Below are 23766 nucleotides of genomic sequence, written 5' to 3' on the forward strand. Positions count from 1 at the left end.
TCTGAAGAAAGATTGGAAACGTCGAAACAAATCTGGCAACGCGGACGGAAACTTCGTTATAAGTCCCGAATAGAAAAAGTCTTCATCCAATGATTGAATTTAGGGTTTCGAAGCAAAGAAATTAGCGTCGTCGGACTTCCGAAAAGTGAATACTATCGTGCGTACAGTCCAGGGTTCCGAAATGAAACACTGGTCGAAGGAAAAATAAAGAGAACCTTTAAATTTTTCCAAGGATTTGAAATCTCACTTAAACGTTGCTTTAAAAGCGAAATTAGCCTATTCTGGACACTCTCGCCATAAGGCAGGTGTGCAGACGACTCGCGCTAATTCCTAAAACGACTATGCAACATTCCTCAAGAAAATCCTGAACTTTCTTCTTCATTAATCTTCCTCGAACAGCAAACTCCTGTCACGCTTACACTGATCCTACGCGTGAGTCGGAAATTAACTTGTTCTGTAAATCCAGGTCTTACAATTTGCTTGTCTTGTAAGTGCAATCCATGATCACTACATAAGGGAATGTGTTGAACAATTTGACAGCATTCGGATGAGCCCAAAATACATCTCTAATGAATTCTGATCCGAGTTCATGTCTTTCAAAGTGAACATACTTGTCACCGTCCAACTTCTTCAGCAAGTGTTGCATTTCTGTCAATGACCCACAAACTGATTTTCTAAACCTCTTGCAAACACCATAAATTTGGGAGATGGTAGACAAGTTTGAAGGATTGTTTTCCTTCAAAGACAACATCATCTTTCTCGATGGAACCCAAGTCTTAGCCTGTTTTATCACTTCCCCCTTCTCGTCACTAGTTAGACGACCAACATAATTGTGGCCAAGTAGTGACCTAGCAGGTTCATGGTTGTGTATACCATCCATCACCTTCAGCCACCAATCTCTACCATTTTTCTTAGGTCGTCCTTTTAGTCTAAAAGGACAACCTATCTTTTGTCTTCCCGTTCCCTCAACAAGATCAGGGTCTCTGTAGGGAACATACTTACCATGCTTCTCGCACCCCAAAATAACAAATTATTTTCTTCCATTCGCACCACTATCATCTGACTTTGTGATCACCACAACATATCTATTTCTAATCAAAATTTTGTGAACCCAATTGAGATGATCATCACGTGTAGGGAAAAGATGTTCAATGATAAACAGGGCATAAGGCATAAACAAGGCATACACAAAGCATAAACAAAACATGCAAAAATTTGTTCAATGAATACCTGATCAGTTGCAAATAAATGCGAGAGATCTATACTTATACACGGGGGTACAAATGACGGTGGTTGCTCCTCTTTAATAGTCTCTTTAGCCTGATCATTGTCCAATTCAGCCTTAATCAATTGTGATTCACCAAAGATATAAGAATCTGTCATCCATGGAAGTAAAAACGGAAGTTTAAGTTTCATATTAAATACGAAATTTTAAATTTCATTTCTAATACGGAAAATAAAAGTTCATATAAAATACGGTATTTTATATTTCATATTCAAGACGGAATTTAAAAGTTCATATGCAATATGAACTTTTATTTGCCGTATTTGTTCGCGATGCAGAAGCTTTAAACTACCTACTTAATTACTTAAACTAACTACTTAAACTAACAACTAACTACTTAAACTAAATATCTAATAAATACACTACTAAAAACTAACAACACTTACCAGGAGATGGTGGTGATGGAAAGAAGAAATGTGGAGATGGTGGTGTGGTGGGAAGAAAAATGTGAGGGAGGAGAGGAGTAATGGTGATGGAAAGGAGTAATGTGATCGAGTTATGGGGGCTGGTTGGGGGTTGTTCATGGAAGAGAAGAGTAATGGTGGAGGGGTTGGTGGAGGGAGGAGTAATGGTGGAAAAGGTGATCAGCCTGTCAGATAAAATACGGTAATAATATTATGTATTCAATATATAAAATAAGGTTAATAAAAAACCGTAGGGTATTTTTAGGTTTAAAAAAAAGGGTGGGGCGCGGCCAAACCCAATTCCCATCTTCCACCCATTCGCCGTCGGAATCTACCCCTGTTCCTTCTTCCTTGGTTATTGTTGTTGTTTTCTTGTGTCTATATTCATTGTCTCGCACTCTAAACAGGCAACAAGAACAGCTCTAAGCGCTGCCATCCAGATCTGTCGCACGACCACTGCATATCTCCTCCTCCTGGAAATGGGTAGCCGCGACCACGAACTCTCCCTAGCCCAATTATCGCTGCCCCTCTATCCATATTCACCACCATCGCTTCCCCTTTCCAGATTCGTCGCACCACCACCAAATCTCCTCTTGGAATCACGTCATGTAGGCACCACCTCTGCTTGGCCCAATCGTGCCGCCACCTTCATCACCACAACCTAAATCCCAGATCTTCTTGGAAATTTTTAAAGGGGGTTCTCTGTTCTGAAAACTTCACAGTAAGGAGTTGTGACACTAGACTTGGTTTTTATCCATATAAAAAATGGATACAACGAATATCCACGGGTATCCAAATTCGTTTAAGCAGGGTACCTGTTTGACACGTAATGGATACAGATACAGGTAATCTACTCGCGGGTTGTGAGACAGATACGGGTACCCGCCCCGTTGCCATCCCTATCTGTTCCTTATTAACTACTCCCTCCGTTCCAAAATATAGGTTGTTTTAGGTTGTACACATTGTTTAAGAGCTCATTAATTGATAATTTTTTTGATTAAAATACCCCTATTTAAAGTTGTGTTATATTAAGGAGAGAGAAATGTTATTATTGGTTAAGTGGATAGTGAGAGTTGTGATAGGTGAAAATTGAAGGTGATAATTAAGATATATAATATTAAATGAGGGTATATAAGGAAGAAAGAGAGAAAAAGTGCATTGGTTTTGCAAAACAACTTATATTTTGGAATATAGTAAAAATTCTAAAACAACTTACATTTTGGAACAGAGGGAGTATCTATTTAGAAAAAAAAATTGTTCATATATATGCGTCCACTTAGCAATTCGAGAGAGCATTAAGTGATATTTTTCACAGTAATAACCTTATGGGTACAATAAATGACAAAAGATAAAATACACGCTAGAGAGTAAAATATGAAAGCAAATAATATTTTTATAAAAATTAACAAAATTAATTACACTTTAATATGTGTACTTCTTCGCTCTCAGAACAGTTAATTAGGAACAGAGGTAGTAAAAGTCAACTAGTTTTATTGGATCTAAATACGACCCAATTAATAGAGAGGAAATATTTGCTTTTCTGAATTTAAAAAGTATTCTCTATGTTCTTTTTTTCAAAACATCTCTCTGTTTCTTTTTATAAGACCTTTTAGGGACATTTTTAGTGTTTCTTAATATAAGGTCTCATTCTAAATTTCAAAAAAAAAATTATGTTTTTTCATTTATACCCCCTTTTATTAATTATTTTTTCAATTCTCAAATTTTGATCACCATCCACTATTAATTTACTCTCCCGTGCAAGTCAATCAAATCATTTATAGTACTAGTAATTATTAGCTTATAACAATGATAAGTGATACATATAGAAAATCGTAATTTTTTTTAAGTAATACATTAATTAGACTCATTTCATTTTTTTTTATAAGCTTGTCTGAGAAAAAAAGTTGTCTAAATGACTCATGTGTTATTAACCCACAAAAGATTGTCTAAATGATCCATGTGACTTACTAACCCACACTCAATGAATTAATATGATTTGTCATAAATAAATTAAAAAATAAAATATTAAATTTTAATCCACCTATCTTTAATAATTAATATAATTGGATAATAAGTTATTTAAACCAAACTTTCTCATAACTTATAATCTCATACATTCAAAAAAAATTTTATGAAAAGAAACAGAGAGAATATGTTTTTGTCGACTGCACGTGAATTAAAGAAGAAACTAGTGGGAAACAAATCCTCGGAAGTCCAAACGGTAGAACGAAAAAAAAAACATGAGTGTTCAGATTACACTGAAAAGACTTGGTATAGAACTTCATTAATTCACCAAAAAAAAAAAAAAAGACTTGGTATAGAACAAGGTGCAAGCATGCGTATCCAGCACCAAGTGATTAATGTTGCGGCTGAATCGTTATTCTCCACGTAGCCTTTTCTTCTCGAAAGTGTAAAAAACGGTCAATGACAATCTCTCTATATTTCTCCTTCTTCTACTCAACGCTGTATTTCACTTTCATCTTCGTCTCTTAGTCCTTTGCATTGTAGTGCAAGTGCTCACTTGGTGATGAATGATGATGGCGGTTTTTCAAGATGAAGTAGCGAAATTGATCAGCTCTGATCTCACCGACCTTGTTGCAGCTGCTTATAAACTTGCTAAACATGTCATGATCCTTGGTGTCTCACCTTTTGGAGTTTCACTCATGGCTTCCATTGCTGCTATGTATGTGTATATTCTCAATGTGATTCTTATGATATCTGCCGAGTATCCATGCATGCCACTTAGATAACTTATTATATTTTATCTTTTAAACTTTTCTCTTTCCTATATAAGTATTTTTCTCTTAATGTGTTAATTACTTATTTAAGGGCCCAAAATGTGTCGGCTCTTCTAAGTTCTATCCCCCGTTTCTGTCAAAATATGGTGTTGAATTTAGACCTGTGGCCTCAAGTTGATGAGGATGAGGAGGTTAACCCTGTATTGTAGCATTCAGTTCACAAAAAAGATGAATAATTTTGAAATGGACACAATTATGGGTAACCCTATTTAATTGCTGCAGTGTTGAATTTTTCACTTTCAAAGTTACAATATTTGCATCCAATGCTGGCGTGAGACTTCATTCAATGTTTGGCCTAAATAGTTCCAAACAAAACCACTTTAAGTTTCACTTGGTAGTAGAAATGTCTCTCCATAACTCAAGAATAATCTTCATATATATCCTTCATGATGAAGAACATAGAATAAAAGATAGATCAATAAGAGTAGATGAGAACCTGTATGTGAGAAAAACTGAGGAGGAAAGCTAAATTGTATTATGCGTAACTATAAGAACAATGCATATGGTTCTCTACTTATATATAAAGTTAAAGAGAACTAATACTACAGCACATGAACCATTTTTAACTGTGTAACAATGCACTAACTAGCTGAAATTAGCAGTAATATAGGCTAACTATCTATCTCAACAGACTAGTTTCAATGTTTTAACTTACATAATTTTGCTTTATGCCTGCAGTTATTTGTTGATTTTGAATCACACTTACTTGAAATGGATGAGGGAGATTCGTACATCACTACTCATTCCATACATTTTCTTCAGCTTGCCTTCATGTATTTTCGGCATTTTCAGGTTATTTATAAGCTTTTCATTAATTATTATCAACTTAATTACCTCAGTTTCCTTTGTTCTATATGAAATTGTAGTTTATATTTTCTTGGCAACACAGGGCAGAGTTTGGGAAATGGATTGCTCTCATTGCTGTAGTATTGCGGCTTTTCTTTCCAAAGAATTTCCCTGGTATGCTACAATTTTAGAAATGATGTACTGAACTGAGTATTAATGAGAAACCCCAATTTCCGAATCCCTCAGCACCATTCAGGTGACAGAACCAGATTAGGGCTGAAAAATACAATTAGAGAAAGAATGACTGTGAAAAATGTTGGGTAGATGAGAGAGGAAGAAGAGAAGTGATAGAAATGATAAATGTCATGTATAACGTGATAGGAAGAGAGAGATAAATGCGGTGTATGTGATGTGTTATTAGGGTGTGTTAAGAATCGGGATTGAATGATTAATATCCTGGTGGCCGAGAGCCGAGGGACCACTGCTCTCTTAAAACTTAGAAGTTGTGATAACACAATTTAATGAATCCCCTCTTGTTCGATTTGCTCTGTTTATTTCTGTTACTAGTAACAAACTGGCCGCCAACACTTGATAATTGCACAGAATAGAAAGAATACTTGAAACATTTGCTAGTCTCATTCATGCTATGTTGTCAAATAGCCGATATAGCGGTACTATAGCACTATAGTGTAGCGCTTTGAGGGCGGGCTCACTGCTATTTGCCACTTTGAGGGCTTGACATTGCTTTCTGATATTTTTGTGATCTACCATTAACAACACTTCATTCATGACTGTTTTTGTAGATTGGTTGGAATTGCCTTCGGCTTTGATCCTTCTAATTGTTGTAGCTCCTGATCAATTTGCAAACACCTATAGAAGCAATGCCGTTGGGGTGGCAATATGCCTTGTCATTGTATGGTATGTTACGAAAAAATACATTCAAGCTTGGAGTGAGTTACAGGCATTCTACAATCGTAAAGAGACCTTCAACAAATCAATTGTAGTTGGTATAACCCTTATGATCGCCTATCCCATCTCAACGCTGGTGCAACACCTTGTATGGGCACTGATATGGTAACAAATCTGGACTTGTTGATGTATGTGACAGAAAGAATGTCTTCCATTTCATGGAAATTCATATTTGGGGAAGTATTATTGAAAGCTTCATTGAACCTAACTTTTATGCTGTGGATTTGTGGTTATTGTGGATTAATGGATGAAAATATTGTATGATTCCTAGGTTCTTTTAAATGAAAGATTAAGCACTTTAGCAAAAAAGAAAAAGGGAAAACTGCACATTGCAATGGCCACGAAATTTCTGTTAGCATTTCAGAACTTTGAAATAATTTCAAGTAATCTGTTTATGAAGAATGACATATGAAATCGCTGCTTCCACATACGGTGCTTTTCTCATATTGGTTTAGTGGTTTATGGGTGTGGTTACCAGCACATGTGCTGATGTGCACCTTGATTAAAGGAATTGTTGATTACCTGTGCACCCTGATTCATATGGCGAGATATCATCAAGAGCACAATTCTGCAACTCTTATTTGTTTCTTTCTGTTGATAGCACCTCCGTATTCAATGGCTTCCTTCGCTCCTTATAGAGTTATAGTTATAGTGATGGTGAGCAGAGGGCAAGGAGGGGCGGCAGCGAGGGGCTCGCAAGGTGAATTGACAACATTCTTCTCCTATTTCCTAGAGACTCATGGTGAGGAGGAAATGTGGCAGTTTTTCCATAGATGGGGGAAGGTCTGGGAGATTTACATACCCAAAAGAAGGAACATATCAGGGCAGAGATTTGGGTTTGGGAATGTTTACGGTGATATTTGGTAAACAAACATTCTCCAAATTCGACTAGAAAAAGTTTAAGAGTAAGGGGTTCTTTTGGGAAAACGTCTTGCCAAAGTGGTGTGTGTAACGTGATTCTCGACGAACAAATGTTCAAAGGCTGAATTCGTAACTTAAACAAATTTTCAAGCGTGCTGGAAACTGAATTTCATTGAACAAAAAGGGAAAATTACACAAAGCGAGTCGAAAACCTGAGAATTACATTAAAGTAAAGGAAATCGGCTTAAATTCATATGAACAAAGCAACAAGTTTAAAGCATTAAATGCAGAAATCATAAATGGTTGGTTCTGCAACATACTCCTTCATGATCATGTTAGGCTCGTTGAGTCTCTTCGATGCGGACATATGAGCTTTTTAGTGAGTTTTTTGGAGTTGAGTTGGGAACCCTTTTTCTGAATAAGCTTCCTCTATTTATAGGATTCCATTGCCTCATGTCCTTGGCGGTTTTTCCTTCTCGCTGGCTGAATTAGTGGACTTAGTGATCCACGATCTCCTACTTGCTCTAGAAGTTTCTTACATCGTGGGGGAGGGGTGTACCTCAACCGCTCGCCTGCATCGTGGGTGGCCATCGTGGGTGGAAACACGCTCCTCTAACTGTTTATGTTGCAACGTGGATATTGTGCACGTGTCAATTGCCTGCTTTTCTAGTAACTGCTTTCAACGTTATGCTCGTCGAAATTTGCCATTAACTTAACTTGTATTTTTCCTTTAACTTCTCCTAAGTCAATTCTCGATTAGCTTGTTGTCGACAAGCCTTGAGCCAAATTTTGGGTCAACAGATGCCCCCCAAAAATGTTGGTCTTCGACTACCATATCCTGGAGAGGCCAAGCATTTTTTGAGTCAGACAATCTTGATAAATTGAATATTGGAAATTCAAACGGCTTGTGATCCTGGCCGTTCATCCTTGGGTCCAAGCAATAGCCATAACGTCTAACTCGCTTGCTGACAATGTTAGCCTTTTTTACTAGGGCCATGAGTGCACTTTTGCCTATAAACCTGGATAAAGGCAGTTTTCATAATAAAATAATTGCTTTGGACCTCAAATTTTATACATTATGGCATAATATGCAGCTTCAATCCCGCTTCTTCTTCAGGTCTATAAATACCCCATTAGAGCTTTTTCCAAGCTTTACGCACTTTTAACCTTCCATTTCTCCTTAAAGCTCTCTGCAACCTCTTGCCTTCTCCAGTGAAACCCTTAATCGCTTCCCATGGCCTCCAATCCCAGCAAGACCGTTCCTTTGGCTTTTGTACTCAAGTTGGACGAATCCAAGCGTGTACCCATTCCAGAGCCACCAAATGAGGAGGAGAAGCGGGCTATCTGGAAATCCCAGGTACTCATTCCTTTCTCTGTCAATGGTACTTTACGCGTCATTTTAGGTCCTTTGAAAAAAGTAAAGAAAGGTAACCCAATAGTCTTCCTGATAAGCATGAAACGTTTCACCCTAGCATTCGAGGAGACGAACTTATTTTAGCTTTTCGATCCTCTTATCGCATGCCTTTCTTAGATGACCCTAAAAGGGCTTTTCGTTCTGCCCCTCTCAATCCATCTGCTAATGAGGGAGCCTATCTCAATTGGCTCAATAGAATTGAGGCTCATAAAAGAGATCATTGGAAGAGTGTTGGGATTTTCGACTTGATTCAGTTGTCGAGATCCCCTATCTCATATAACCCGGCCATGTTGCTGAGTTTGTTTTCTTTTTGGGAGAGGTCTACCAACTGTTTCCATGTACCTTTTGGTATGATCACCCCAACCCTTCTTGATGTGGCTGTGATCGCTGGTCTATGGCCGATTGGTGATGATTATCATTCTACTTCTACCCCAACCAAGATAATTACGATTTCGACTGATAATGTCTCTTTTAGTCGATTTATTAAAGAGCATTATATCAAGGAAGGTGAAGTATCTGACGCTGAACATGTTGCCTTCCTTCTATACTGGCTTTCAGCTTTTGTCTTCTGCACCAAATCATTGAGAATCCCTGCCAAACTCTTACCCTTAGCCAACTTGCTTCATGAGGGTCGAGAAATTGCCATGGCTAGGCTTGTTCTTGGCAACCTCTACCAGATGATAAGTGAAGCCGTAGTAGATCTTCGGAATCCCTAGGTCACTTCTTTGAATGGAGCCGGCCCTTTGTGGTTGCTTCAACTTTGGAAAAAGTACCACAGGTTATATTTTCACTTTAGGAGGAACTGCTGTGAGTTGGAAGTCTAAACTTCAAAATAGATTTGCTCTCAACCACTGAATCAGAATATGTTGCCATTTCCGAAGCAGCCAAGGAGATGATATAGCTGAAGAATTTTCTCAAAGAATTGGGAAAAGAACAAGATGTTCCTCCATTGTTTAGTGACAGTCAAAGTGCTATTTGCCTTGCAAAAAATCCTGTCTTTCACTCCAGATGCAAGCACATACAGATGAAGTATCACTTCATCAGAGAACTTATCAATGATGAAGAATTATCTCTGTTGAAGATCTTAGGATCAGAGAATCCAGCTGATATGTTGACCAAGACTGTTACAGCTGATAAGCTGAGGCTTTGCATTGCCTCAGCTGGCCTTCGAGGATAATTGAAGACGAAGGTGCTACACTAGGTGGAGAGCAGATTAGCTTATTGCTTACAAGAAGTACTACAATTAGACTCCAAGTGGGAGAATTGTTATGTTATGTAGTCTATTTGTAGTCCCACATCGCTTATGTAGTTTATTTGTAAGTCCCACATCGCTTAGAATAAGGAGGAGGTTGACTTACTCCTACTATATATAAGCACCTCATTGTAAGCATTATACACACCAAAAGAAATATTACTACCTAGTGTAGCCGTGGACGTAGGTACACACATTGTGTTCCGAACCACGTTAAAAATTCCTGTGTGATTTTTCTTTCTCTCTTCTCTCCTTTCTATTATTGCTCCCAATAGAATGAAGTCTTTGAATCCTTCCTGCCGGTCAAGGAAAACCCTCCCCCATTCTCTAACACAAGGATTGACTCTCATAGGCTCGAAACGTTGACCCCTCCTTATGATGCGTCTGGCTTTGAAGCAGACTTTAGGAAGTACTTTACTACGGTTTTCGAACTGAAACACTACCGGTCCAGCTTTTCCCCTTACAGCAAAGCCACTCATGGTCCTTTTGGGTTAAGGAACCCTTATCCCAATACCTATGATCCGAAGTCACTCAAAGAGCACCACGTCAAACTCTGGCAGACCATTCTATCTCCTCGAGTTTTAACCATAGGATTTGCCAATAATGATCATACCCTATGTGGCTACAATCCTGAGTTGGTTTCTCGACAATTTGGATTAAGCCAGGCTTTGCCTAACACACTCTTTGATCAAAGCCTTGTCCTTTATCCTGGTGCAGTTACCAAAACCAGCACTTTTGACACCACTGTCCATTTCTACAACAAGAAGTTGCTCAACCTCAGCCCATTTCCCTATGTCTCTTCTTACTATGTCACCAAGGCATTTAAGACATGGTGGTCTGAGTATTGGACTGAGATTTCGATGCCTCTTGTGGATTGTCTTCAATGCATGACTGAAGCTTTTCTTTTGCAGAACCAAACTTCGAAGAAGACCAAAGGTATGCACTTGGCCGAAATCAATGCTTTCTAAGAATTCTTCAGTGTGGTATATTTTCCAGGTCTATGCCTCCGAGAAACTGTTGCTAGAGCGGCTAAGGTCTTAAGGCAAAAGTGGGAAGCTAAAGCCAAGAAGTCGAAATTGATCATTCCTCCCGATGAGGATGGTCTTTCTTTTGTGATTCGAAAAACTTGCTTTAAGTTTCCACCTTTGCCTACTTGTAGGTTCGCTCTAGCTTTCCCTCCTGTTTTACCCAAATGGGTTGATAATGTTTGTATGAAAACTGTTCTTAATGAGGCATTGCCTCCTTGGAAGCGAGTTACCTGGACTAAATATTACCTGTGGAATTTCCTATATTACGTGCCGGTCGAAATCTTCAACCATATATCGCTGAACTCGCGTATTGGTCAAGGTAAACATTTCGACTTGGCTTTTATTATGCCATCTGTCGCTTAACCCTTCAATTACTTCATTGTTGTAGCTGAAGCCATTCCCCAACAGGCTCCTCAAGCCTCTCTCCAAGTGCCCCAAGTTTCTTAGGCTGCAATCGAGATCGATGATGATGAAGATGATGATGACGGGGTTGTCCTTGCTGACCAGCTTGCTGTGACCAAGGTATCTCTATTCGAGCTTTTTTCTGCTCTTTCTGTGTACAGTTGTTGTACTAATATTTCGTTCCATTGCAGAGTCGAAAAAGGAAGGCTACTCCAACCACTTCTGCTAGTCGTAAAAAGACTAAAGGGACAGGTGGTTTAGCCGTGAGCAAGGCTTCTCCAGCTAAGTCCGTTAGCCACCCGAGACCACTGTTGAAGGGGATGGTGGCAAAACCACTGAAAAGGTATGGTCTTTTGTGAACGTTGTGGCTTCTTTTGATATTCCGCTTAGAGGCGTTTTCACTTTCCTTTTGCTTTCTCTTTCAGGGCGAAGCCCAAGAACATTCTGCCTCTAGCCCTCCACCTCAGGAAGATTCTCCAGCTCCCAAGTCTACTCGGTCCAAACGCAAGCCTGTCGAGAAGTCTCCTCATATCATCTCGGCTTTCCAAAGGCTCATCTGACTCCAATCCTCTTAAGGAACCTGCTTGCAAGGTAATCATTTGTTGATCATGATTCTTTTCTTATGCTTTTGTCTTTGTATTCTGGCGTTAACGATTTTTGCTTTCCTTCTCCAGAGGGTTGGCATGTCTAAAATGGCTGTTCCTAGAGCCATCTTGATACCTCCTAAACTCCCACCAATTATTCTGTTGAGTTCTTCGAGCAGTTTAGATTCTTCGAGTTCAAGTAGTCTAGATTCCAATGAACTAGACCCCGTGTGGGATAAATTAACGTTCTATTTCAATTCGAAGTCAATCGCTTGGCAACACCCTGGTTGTGAACCTTACTACACTAAAGAGTGTCGAGATAACTTTTCTAATTTTCCTCCACATGATACCCAAACTACTGCTCCAAGTGCTCCTGAGCCGAACACTCCTCCTGTCGAAGTTCAGCATGATGAAGACGTGCCTCCCATCGTCCAGCCTGACCAAGTGATTGTTCCAATACCTCCTCCAAAGGCTACTGCTGCTGCCCAAGCTTCGACACAAGTGAGTCCTTCTCCCAAGGCCAAACAAGCCTTCAGTGTTGTTAGGCCTTCTCCACCGGCTAAGCGGGATTCAGCTTCTTCTAAGACAGCCACGTCCTCTCGTGCATCAAGTGAGAAGCTTGATGCTCTGTTTTCCCAAAATCCCCTTGCTACTATCCAGGGTTTTCTTGATGGCACTTTGGAACTCGACTCCCCACCAAGCCAAACTGATGTTGCTGAAACTGCTCAATCCAGTGGGGTGGCCAGTGTCAAACAGATTGAAGAAAGCTTGGCTAAGCTCAAAGGCATTATCTTCGGCGAAGGCTTTCTTAGTCGAATTCAGGCTGACTCCCAAGCTAGCCACGAGGTTAAAGAATTGCTCAACTTTCTCCTTGGCCAACAACTCAACCAGACTCAGGCGGCTAATCTTGCTGAATTTCAGAATTTTCTGATTGATACTCTGGCTACCTTTGATCAGGACAAGAGTGTGGGCCAGATTATAAGGGCTAAGGAAACACAGGTTGCCTCTAGTACAAGTCGAATTTCAGTTATGAAAGATGAACTTGTTCAACTGACTGCTAGGAAGGCCCTGATAGCAGCTGATTTGTCGAGCATTGATGCTAGGCTTGACGAACTTCAAAGGGAAATGACCAAGCTGGAGAAGGACAAGGCAGCCTTGGTCGAGGAAAGCCCCTCTGTGAACAATCGCCTGTTTGCTATTGCTGATGATTGCAAAGTTCTGCTGTTGTCGACATCCAGACTTGCTAAGGAGGTTGAAGCTGACAAGCTCGCCAAGCAGAACTTGGAGGCCAAAATTGCCGCTGTTGGTGATCAACTTGACTCCTTCAAGTTGAAGTTTTGACCTTTCCCTTTTTAACTATTTGTTGGCTTGTAACAAACAATGACTTCATGATTTTGAATGGCCTTTGTTGCCAACTCTTGTAATGCTAACCTTGCATTTTAATTTCGACAATGACTTTTGTGTTTGGATTTGGCATGCATGAAAGCTTACACGTATTGCCAAGCGATTTCTACGTTTTACCATACGCTTTTATGTCTTTACTTTCAGTAGTGTTTGAATTTACATCGTCCAAAGCGTTCCAACGCTTATGATATTCTGTTACCATATTCTGTTAATGCTGGAACAACTTCCTATCCCTGCGGTGGTGGCCAACGTGGCTCTTGGCAATAGGGTAGACTCTAATAATTGCTTGCCATGCATTTATTCCATCAGTTGCTATAAATGAAGCCGTTTTTGCTCTTCTTCAATCAGTAACTCCTCCAAAGCCTGTTTCTTCCTCTGCAAACTCCATTCTTATAGCCATGGCCAGTCGTGCTCTTCTTAACCAAATCCGGTCCTTGGCTTTTGCAAAGGACCTTTTTCAAGCCATGTACTCATCTCACTCGGAAGTTGAAGAGCTAATAACGCTCATCCACCAATTGCTGCAGAGGAGAATTATTGCTCGCGTGAGAATCCCACTTCTGGACTTCTTGGGGCTGCTAAACGAGGCTATGCCCTTGTATGAAGAATACAACCAACTTTATGTGATGGTGTTCTTTGAAGAACACCAAATTGGTGAGAAGATGGAGGAGTTCGACCAACTCCAAGCTGCCCTAGGCCAAGCAGACCCTGAATAGACCAAGGACTTGGCTGTGAAGATCTCTGCCACTGCTCTTGATGAGTTGAATTCTCGACAGGAGAAATCTCGTCTTGAGGGTCAGATGGAAGAGGTGGTGGGGCGCATAGAGCCTCTGAGGGTTAGATATGATGCCTATAGGAAAACCCTCCTTTTTAGCTTTTTTTCCATACTTGTAATGTTCCATTCGATTAATAAAGCATTTTGATTTGGCAATACTTGTTTTACTATGTGCTTATACGATTTTTATTTCATGCAACATTGGCTTGTACTCTTTTAAGTACTTTCCATTTACTGTTACACGTCGACGTTGACCACTCACTTCTTTAATCAAATAAGTATTGTTAGAAAGCACTTTCTCGACTTTGAATGGCCCTTCCCAATTAGGGGCCCATTTGCCATAGTTTCTATCCTTTTTATCCATTAGCAGAATGACCTTCCAAACGTAATCACCAACAATAAAATATCGAATACTAACCTTTTTGTTATACGTTTTTGCAATGCGATCCTTTTGTCTGGTTAAATTGTCTAGTGCCAATAATCGCTATTCGTCGAGATTAACTAACTCGTCGAGCATCATACTCCAATAATCTTCGCTAGGGATCTCTTCCTGCCTTTGGATTCTACAAGATTGAAAATAAACTTCTGCTGGCAACACCGCCTCCTGACCGTATGCTAGTCGAAAAGGTGTTGCCTCAGTGGCTTCCCTAGGCGAATTTCGATAAGCCCATAGAATCTAACCTAAAGTCTCATGCCAGCTTTTAGGTTTTCGACCCACATGCTTTTTGATTAAACTGATCAAAGTCTTGTTGGCAGCTTCCACCTGGCCATTTTCCTGGGCATAGTAAGGAGTTGAGGTGAGGAGCTTAATGCCCCAAGACTCTGCGAATGATTCTACTTTTCGACCTACAAACACCGTGCCTTGATCTGTTGTGAGTGATTCAGGCAAGCCAAAGTGGTATACAATGTGAGTTTGTATAAAATAAATCACCGTTTCTTGAGTAACGTTTTGTAATGGAATGGCCTCTACCCACTTAGTAAAGTAATTTATAGCCACGATTATGTATTTGTGTTGCTTTGATGAAGCTGGATTAATCTCACCAATTAAATCTAAAGCCCAACCCCTGAATGGCCATGGTTTGATGATGGAGTGCAATTCGCTGGCTGGCACATGTTGGATCCCTGCATGCTTCTGACAATCTTGGCACCCCTTTGCATATTCGATGCAGTCTTTCATGATAGTTGGTCAGTACATCCCTTGTCGAAATAAGATCCACTTCATTTTGGCTCCTGCTTGATGAGCGCCACATAAGCCATCGTGGACAGCTGAAATTGCTACGAAAGCGTCATCCTCGCTTAAGCACTTTAACAAGGTTCCATCGACATTTTTCTTGAACAATTCGTTGCCCATGATGGTGTAACTCAAAGCCCTGTACTTGATTTTCCTATCTGTAATTCCTACAGGATTTTGTAGATAGTCGACAATTGGCTTTCTCCAATCATTGGCCGTTAGGTTATCAATAACCAAGATGTCGAGGTCTAGTGGATTTAACTTTTCTTTGACCTTGATTAATTCCTTCAACCTGTCTTTATCTAACAAGTACCCGAATGCGATTTGTGCCAATTCGTTGGCTTCTTGGTTGTTTATCCTAGGTACGTGGCCGATCCCTGCTTTGTCGAAATTGGCTAATAACCCCATGCTTTTACATAATACTTTGCTAGGATTTCACTAACACACTTGTATTCTTTGGTAAGTTGTTTTATTACCAATTCAGAGTCGCCTTTTATAACGACAGTCTTGGCTCCTAAAGCCAATAGGATTTCAAGGCCAGAGATCAAAGCCTCATACTCAGTTTCATTATTAGAGCATGAACTTAGTGGGGATGCATTGCGGGGATATGATGAGCATTCCAATCCTTGATCCCTCCCTATGGCTTGAGCCATCGAAAAACAACTTCCAAGGCTGAATTCCTACGTAAGTTATAACTTCTTTAGGCAACGTGTGGTCTGCCAGGAAGTCTGCTACTGCTTGTCCCTTAATCACTTTCAAAGGGACATACGTGAGTGAATATTCGGTTAGGGCTAAGGCCCACTTACCAATTCGACTATGCAAGATAGGTTTGAACAACATGTGCTTTATTATGTCGTAATGAGAAAAAACCATTACATTGATTGACTTTATATAATACATCAGCTTCGTACAAGAGAAATACAGACATAAAAACAGTTTCTCAATCATAGTATATCGAGTTTCTGCATCATTCAAAATACGACTTAAATAAAAGATGGCTCTTTCGATGCCATTTTCGTCTTCTTGGGCTAACATGCTTCCAATAGTTCCGTCTGTCCCTGAAACATACAAGCTCATTGGTTTTCCTTTAATGGGTGGAATCATCACTGGAGGGCTTGACAAATACTCTTTAAGCTCGTCGAAAGCCTTCTGGTGTTCTGCTTTCCACCTGAACGCCTCCTCTTTCTTAAGTCGAAGAAGCGGGGAAAAAGGTTTGGTCTTCTCACTGAGGTTGACAATGAATCTTCTGAGAAAGTTAATCTTTCCCAGCAAGGACTGCAATTGCTTCTTGCTGGTTGGTGGACTTGTGTCGAGAATGGATTTGGCCTTGTTCTTGTTGATCTCGATGCCCTTTTTGTGCACCACAAAGCCCAAAAAATCACCTGCAATTACACCAAAAGCACATTTATGGGGGTTCATTTTCAAACCATGTTTCCTCATCCTTTCAAATGATTTTCTTAGATGTAGCAGGTGGTCATCTCTCGATGGAGACTTTACCACTATGTCATCGATATAAACTTGCATAAAAGTTTCAATAAAGTCATGGAAAATGGTATTCATTACCCTTTGGTAGGTCGCGCCAGCGTTTTTCAACCCAAATGGCATGACCACCCACTCATATGTCCCCAAGGCACCAGGACATCGGAAAGCCGTCTTTGACACGTCTTCTTTGGCAATAAAATTCTGGTTGTAGCCAGAATAACCATCCAATAAACTCAGATACTCATGGCCAGCCGCTGATCGACCATCATCTCTACGATAGGCATATGATACTCATCTTTAGGTGTAGCAGCGTTCAGATCTCGAAAATCAATACAAACCCTCATCTTGCCATTCTTCTTGATCACTAAGACTACGTTGGCTAGCCAGTCGACATACCTGGCTGGTCTGATGAAGTTGCACCTCAGGAGCCTCTCGATTTCCTCTTTAATCTTTACCAGGACATCTGGGTGGAACCTCCTGGGTGACTGCTTCACTGGCTTCTTATCTTCTTTTATTGGTAGTTGTAGTTCCACCAATTCTCGACTGAGTCCAGGCATTTCATCATAGTCCCAAGCAAAACAATCTTTGAACCCTTTTAGCAACTCAACCATTCTGCCCTTGAGCTCTGGATCAATGAGAGCACTTATGTAGGTTGGCCTTTTCTTCGACCCATCACCTAGGTCTATCTCCTTCAAAGGATCATGATCCTCCATTTTTCTGGAGATATCTACCAGAGGTTTCTCGAATCCTAGAGGGCCATCATCGTAAATGCAATCCAAGCTTAGGTTGCACAGATCTTCAATGTCTTCACCACTTGGTCTGTTTTCTGAGCATAAGTCATCTTCTACATCTTGAATCCACATCTCGACAAGCAACATCGAAGCTTCGATTTCTTCTTTGATGGCTTCATTCTCAACCATCCTGTCGGCCTCTAGAGCCGTTTTCACTTTGTTTTCGGTTGCGTAAGCCGAAATTCGAGCTAGGCTCGAATTAATCATCATTATTATGTGGTTCTGCCACATCTTTAGTGGCATCTTCATCTTCTTCACTCCGCCATCCATTCATGGCGTCTGCTTTGCATGATTCATTGAGGTGTAAACCTCGAATGGGATCCAAGGTTACAGAGTACTCTGAGTAAGGATTGAATTACTGGTTGGCCACTGTATCCAGAGGAGCAATTGTAGCCAAATTCTTCTCGAAGTTCTTCTTGTCGACGTAGCCTGCTTCTGCTAGGTAATAGCTCTGATCTGCTTGTAAATTCTCGGCCACCCCATCTGCTTTCCAAATGGAGATCCTTTGATGTAAGGTAGAAGGCACTGCCCCTACTCCATGGATCCATTCTCTGCCCAGCAACAAGTTGTAGTTGGCCTTTGAAGGCACAACAATAAAAAGGGTGGACCTGCTTACCGTACCTACAATTATATTCAACATGATTGCACCCATAGACGTGCTTGTTTTACTGTGAGACCCAAGTTTTTAAGCTTAGAATTTATTGATTAAATTCCTAACCACGATTAGGTTTCGATGTATCGTGAAGGAAACCTGAACAAGTGTTTACTGAAAGGAATAAATTTATGAAGGAGAAAGTTCAGGAAAAGGCTAAGAATTGTATTAAAATCGATATAAGTTATAGCGCGAGTCTTATTCGCTTATGTCAAGGGCAAGAGCATTAGTAAACGACTAATATACTCTTAAAAAGCACTATAGAAACTAATTCCAAAAATCTTCTGAGAAATCTAAGAATTTCTCTTATTCCTTTCCATGTCAAGCGTTTCGACACAAAACTCTGGAATGTACGAACGTCCGATTCCAATTCTCGGAAGTTTGCCGAAACTGAATCTCTGATAGCTCCAGAACCTTAAAATAAACTGTCAATGAAGACTTTTTATATTCGGAGCTTCAAACGAATATACCACACGCGTACACCCATTTCTTTCGATGTTTCTAATCTTTCTTCAGAAAGAAGTTTTCTCATCCGACATCAACTGCAAAAAGTAGTTTTTCGGGTAAAATCGATTTACACCGACTTTGGATCGTTTGTTTAAATTCCAAGAAACCTATTTCGAGTTCTGGAATTCTGTCGCCAGAATCTATCTTAGAATTCACAGAGAAATGCACAGGAAAAATCGGAATCGCGAAATTTTCTTTTTCCCGCGTTTTCCATCTCCTATAAATAGGAGAAAAACTCAAAAATTCTTCACCATAGCCACACCAAACCCGCGGCCAAGGAGGAGAGAAATGGAGGAGAGCTTTTCGCCGATTCGAGGTATTGATGTTTTTCCTTACCTCTGATCGTAAATTCTATCGCTTTTCTCTATGTCTTTCTGTGTTCAAAGTTTGAGCTTTTTGTAAAACTGTCCAAATAACTTGATTTCAGTGTCTAAACTTATTGCCTACGTGCCCAAGAGCATGAATATCCGGTTGTTTTCTGCTGAATCTCGCCGAATCGTCGCGGAGCTTCAATTCTGTGAAAATACCCATTTTCTGACCAAAGCTTCGTTCTTTGGATTAAAAACTCTCGACTGAGCTTAGTGTCAGTAGGATTAGTTGTTATAAATGTCATTAGGAACACGCTCATCAAATTTATTTTTCAAAATTCCGACTTTGAGTTTTTGGGCTAAAAACACTGACCAAAATACCCGTGTTAGTTTTCGACCCGATAATTTTTCTAAGAGTTTCCCTGGCCTAGATATCGCCTAAAAATACCTAGGAATTAAATTAGAGCGAAGAAAAAGTTCGGGAAACCCTATCTTGATAGTGGCCGAAACTTATTTGGTATGGTACCGTGTCCAAAAATAATTTTTGGGTCTGTATGACCTGAGTTATAGCGTAGCTCTCTCCGTTGTCGACATTTTGGCTTTGGTTTCGTGTCATTCTGAGTTCTGTAGCTCGAGTTATGAACGTTTTAGCGAATAAAGTGTTTTTGTACAAAACTTGAATCAAGTCAAAACTCATCCATTCGGGGAAAGCCCTTCCATTCGTGCCTAAATGTTGTACTCTGAAGCTTCTTGAGCTTTGTCTAACGTTAGTTAGTATTGTTTCGATTGTACCGACTTATTTTGATAGATTTTTGCTTTGTTTGCTCTAAGGTTCGTTTGTGGAAACATTGGACTTGACTGAGCAAGCTTGTGAGTGTGACTTACACTGTGATTCTGGAGGAACTAGAGGTGAGGGCAACTTACTTGCTAGGTAATGCTTTGTAGGCGTCGATAAATTCGACTTGATTTATTGTTTATGCATATGAACTGTCTGGATTGAAAATGTTCTCTGAAGGCTTCGGCCGAGTGAACTTATATGGACGTGTGTCTCCATTTTTCTGAGAGGCTTTGGCCGTTTACTGGTTTCTGTCTTACTGCTTTCTAGTGGATAGGACAAGGTTATGTTTTACATCACTGCATTAATGTTTCATCGCTCGATAGAGCTTGATGTATTTGTGTTCATGATTGAATTGTGCTAACTTGGTTGTGCAATTATACATATATATGTTGTACGTTAGAGTGTGGGAAAACGGGTAGTTATGCCATACTCATGATGAAATTTTGGAAAGTTTGACGGGACGAACCGAGGTTCAGACCCCTATTATTGCTTTAGTGGATCGAGACTTTCTCTGGGAGTTACTTGGGATGATGGGATCTTTTAAACTCATAAGATTAGAGACAAACATAAATGAAAACTAATTTTCAAGGAAAATTCATAATTTACTAAACAACATCTAAACTCTTTAAATAATGATAACAATCTCAGATAAAAGCTTAGAGCTTGGATACTAGTTTTGGAAAATGAGAAGTGTCGCCGAATCCAAGTTTTGAGGAAACTCATAAGTTTCTGAGTATGTTTATACTCTTTCCCTCGCTGAGCAGGTTTTGGCCATCGAAATTTGATGAGTCAGATGACTCAAGAAGTCATCAAGGGTGATTGCACTATTTTTATATTTATCTATCTTTTGTCGCAGAATCCACATTTACCTTAGGGTACAGTAAAGCCAATAAACTCTAACACTTTTGTTGATTAAGCAAGTTTTGGTCAATGACCACAATATACCTTCGTGACCAGTATGCCTTCGGGTACAGTAGAGACAATATACCTTCGGGTACAGTATGCCTTCGGGTACAGTAGAGATGTAACATCCCGATCTGACGACTGGCCTCACGGTAACAACACGAGTCTTTTCAGCGCGCTTTGTCCTCACTTGCGCACTTCCCGAGAAAACTTCCCAGGAGGTCACCCATCATAATATTGCTCCAAGGCTAGCACACTTAACCATGGAGTTCTTATGAGTTGGGCTCCCGAAAAGAAGTTGCAACTTGTTGTCATGAGTAGTACCAATCAAATCATTTATGCCCTCCTCAACTGTATAGTCCATCCCTATACAGTCTCGGAATACCTTTTGTTCGGGTGTGAGATCGGTTCATTCATGTGCCCCTCCGCCTAGAAGCCTGCCAGGAGCCGCTCCTTGTCCGTGCCTCACTGCACCGGCGATCACTCCCCGCCCTCGTCGGCTCCGGGCGTCACAAGAGACAATATACCTTCGGGTACAGTATACCTTCGGGTACCGTAGAGACAATATACTCTAGCTAGACACGCGTATCCTGGTGAGGACGGTCGTTGTTTGGCTAACCATATTGCACTCATGCATTTATTCGTGAAAGGTGCCTTCGGGTACCTCGGGCATTCGACGGGGGATATGATCGACCGCACGGTTAGGATCGATCTGTTGATGTCGGGCACAGCGGAGGAAAAAGTCGACCCACAGGGTTAGGACTGATCCGGCTATGTCTAGGTTGTAAGCGACACCCGAGGGATATGGTCGACACAAGGCCAGTGTTAGGACCGACTCGATCGTGCCCAACCTACTTCTTCTGGAACATTTTTGGATTGATGTTGCATGACATATCATGCACTCTAACTATATTTGTTGATATCCTGATGATTTGATATTGATAAACATTGTTATGTGTTTTTGATGATTTGATGTTGATAAACATCGTTATGTGCTTTTGATGATTTGATGTTGTTAAACATCGTTATGTGTTTTTGGTGATTAAATTGCATTAGAGATTCGGTAACATGCTATGTATATACCTTAGGGTAGGCAATACAAAACTTATATGCATATATACAACATATATATATATACATACCCCCCTATTCTTCACATGTTTCTTGTATTATCTATTATATTCTGTGAGTTGACCCTCGCGCCTTGGCTTTGTGTTCATGTTTGTGTTTGGGCGGTCGGCCTGCTGCCAGACGTTAAATAGTTGATTCGAGATGGTTCGTTGTTCGGGGAGGACCCGGAGCGAAATGACTACTACTGAGCCATCGACGTGGACCCGGACTTCATGCAGGATCGGATGAAGGTCGATGTTAGGGGTGTAATATATCAGGTTTCGTTGTCATAGCTCTGATTTTCATTTCTCATTTTGGGGCAGGGTAGGTCCCCGACTATTAGCTTTTTGTGTGGTTCTCTTCCATGAGGATCACAGGGAGTTTGTCGGACGTAGGAGGTCCTTTGGAGGCCGTTTTGGGCTGACTTACTTTCTTGGAGGACTGTATTTATAAAACGTATGACTCTGACTATGGGTAGCACTTATTTGCCTGCGGGCACTACTTTCAGTTACTTGACGTTATTTTCCGTCTCTTGAGGACGCTCGTGACGATTTTTTTAGTTGCAGCAAGGGTTGTACTTATATTGTATGTTAGTCGCTGTTAATCGCGATTGGGTTGAGTCTTTATTTCGACAAGTCTTTTTATTTAAACAAAACGAAAAAAAAAAATATACCTGCTTTTCCGCTTTATTTGATTTTTAGTTACTAAAGTGACGCCACCGAAATTGGGGTGTTATATTGTGGTATCAGAGCTTGTCGAGTCTTTCGGGAGTCTTTGGGGAATAGGTCTTCTGTGCTAGGTTGTGTGACTCTGCAAAGAATGAAAATTGATTGTCTGCCCAGCGATTTTTCGCTTTGAATTGGTTGAAGTTTCTACTTAATCATATTGTATAGTTATGCTAGATGATATCTTATGATTAGTACTAACTGTTTGTTTAACTAAACAGAACATGGTGAACTCTAACCAACTTGCTGAGATGGTGGCCACTTTGGTCCAAGCAATGACTGTACAAACGAATGACAATGCACATAGGCGTGCTACTGAGGATGCACGCGAGCTACACCGGCTTCAGAGAGAAGCAGCCCTGGACCAGAACAGGGGATTGAATGATTTTAGAAGGCAGGATCCACCCAAGTTCACAGGTGGGACTGACCCGGATAAAGCAGATCTCTGGATCCAAGAGATTGAGAAGATTTTCGGTGTGCTGCAAACTGCTGAAGGAGCCAAGGTGGGCATGGCGACTTTTCTGTTGTTAGGAGATGCTGAGTACTGGTGGAGGGGCGCCAGAGGAATCATGGAAGCAAACAATGAAGAGGTGAACTTGAACTCTTTCCGTGTTGCATTTCTTGAGAAGTACTTTCCAACTAGCGCTCGAGACGAGCGGGAGGCACAATTTCTGACCCTTTGTCAAGGGAGCATGACCATACCAGAGTATGCTTCCAAACTGGAATCATTGGCTAGGCACTTCCAGTTTTTCAACAGCCATGTTGATGAACGCTACATAAGTAAGCGGTTTCTGAATGGGCTGAGAGCAGACATCGAGGATTCAGTGAGGCCGTTGGGGATTATGCGATTTCAAGCTTTGGTTGAGAAGGCCACAGAGGTGGAGCTGATGAAAAATAGAAGGATGAATAGAACAGGAACTGGGGGACCGATGAGGTCGAGCTCCCAAGACAGCCTGGGAAAAGGAAAGTTTCAGATAAAGAAGCCTTATCAGCGTGCCCTATGGGGGAAGGTTTTACCCTAGGACAGTACAAACCAATGACCATTGCTACTGGAGGTAAAGGGAATCAAGCCGGCAACAAAAATGTGACATGTTTCCGGTGTGGGAAGACTGGGCATTTTGCTGACAAGTGCTTAACAACTGGACCAAGATGCTTTAATTGCAATCGAGTGGGGCATCTAGCCGTGGATTGTAAGGCGCCCAAGAGGAAGCCATCTGTTAACACTGCAAGGGGAAAGCACCCTACTGCTAGAGGAAGGGT

At 40.6% G+C, this 23766-nt stretch overlaps 1 protein-coding gene across 1 annotated transcript; it reads left to right on the plus strand.

The window, feature by feature from the left end:
* The first annotated feature begins 3831 nt into the window (after positions 1 to 3831).
* On the plus strand, positions 3832 to 7109 carry LOC130735930 (cold-regulated 413 plasma membrane protein 4-like). Its single transcript, XM_057587799.1, has 5 exons — positions 3832 to 4372; positions 5166 to 5279; positions 5377 to 5447; positions 6077 to 6280; positions 6844 to 7109. Exons 1-5 carry the CDS (start codon positions 4221 to 4223, stop codon positions 7107 to 7109), a joined length of 807 nt encoding a protein of 268 aa, XP_057443782.1. The 5' UTR covers positions 3832 to 4220.
* Positions 7110 to 23766: the final 16657 nt, after the last annotated feature.

The sequence above is a fragment of the Lotus japonicus genome, chromosome 2 (genome assembly GCF_012489685.1).
Source record: "Lotus japonicus ecotype B-129 chromosome 2, LjGifu_v1.2".
In the NCBI taxonomy this organism is placed as follows: Eukaryota; Viridiplantae; Streptophyta; class Magnoliopsida; order Fabales; family Fabaceae; genus Lotus; species Lotus japonicus.

What these genes read in the sequence shown, in the direction of transcription:
- LOC130735930 (XM_057587799.1), top strand. Translation starts at nt 4,221, where the DNA reads ATGATGATGGCGGTTTTTCAAGATGAAGTAGCGAAATTGATCAGCTCT. An exon ending in CTTTCCAAAGAATTTCCCTG is followed by an intron (nt 5,448 to 6,076) that starts GTATGCTACAAT and finishes CTGTTTTTGTAG; the next exon opens with ATTGGTTGGAATTGCCTTCG. An exon ending in CAACAAATCAATTGTAGTTG is followed by an intron (nt 6,281 to 6,843) that starts GTATAACCCTTA and finishes TTCTGTTGATAG; the next exon opens with CACCTCCGTATTCAATGGCT.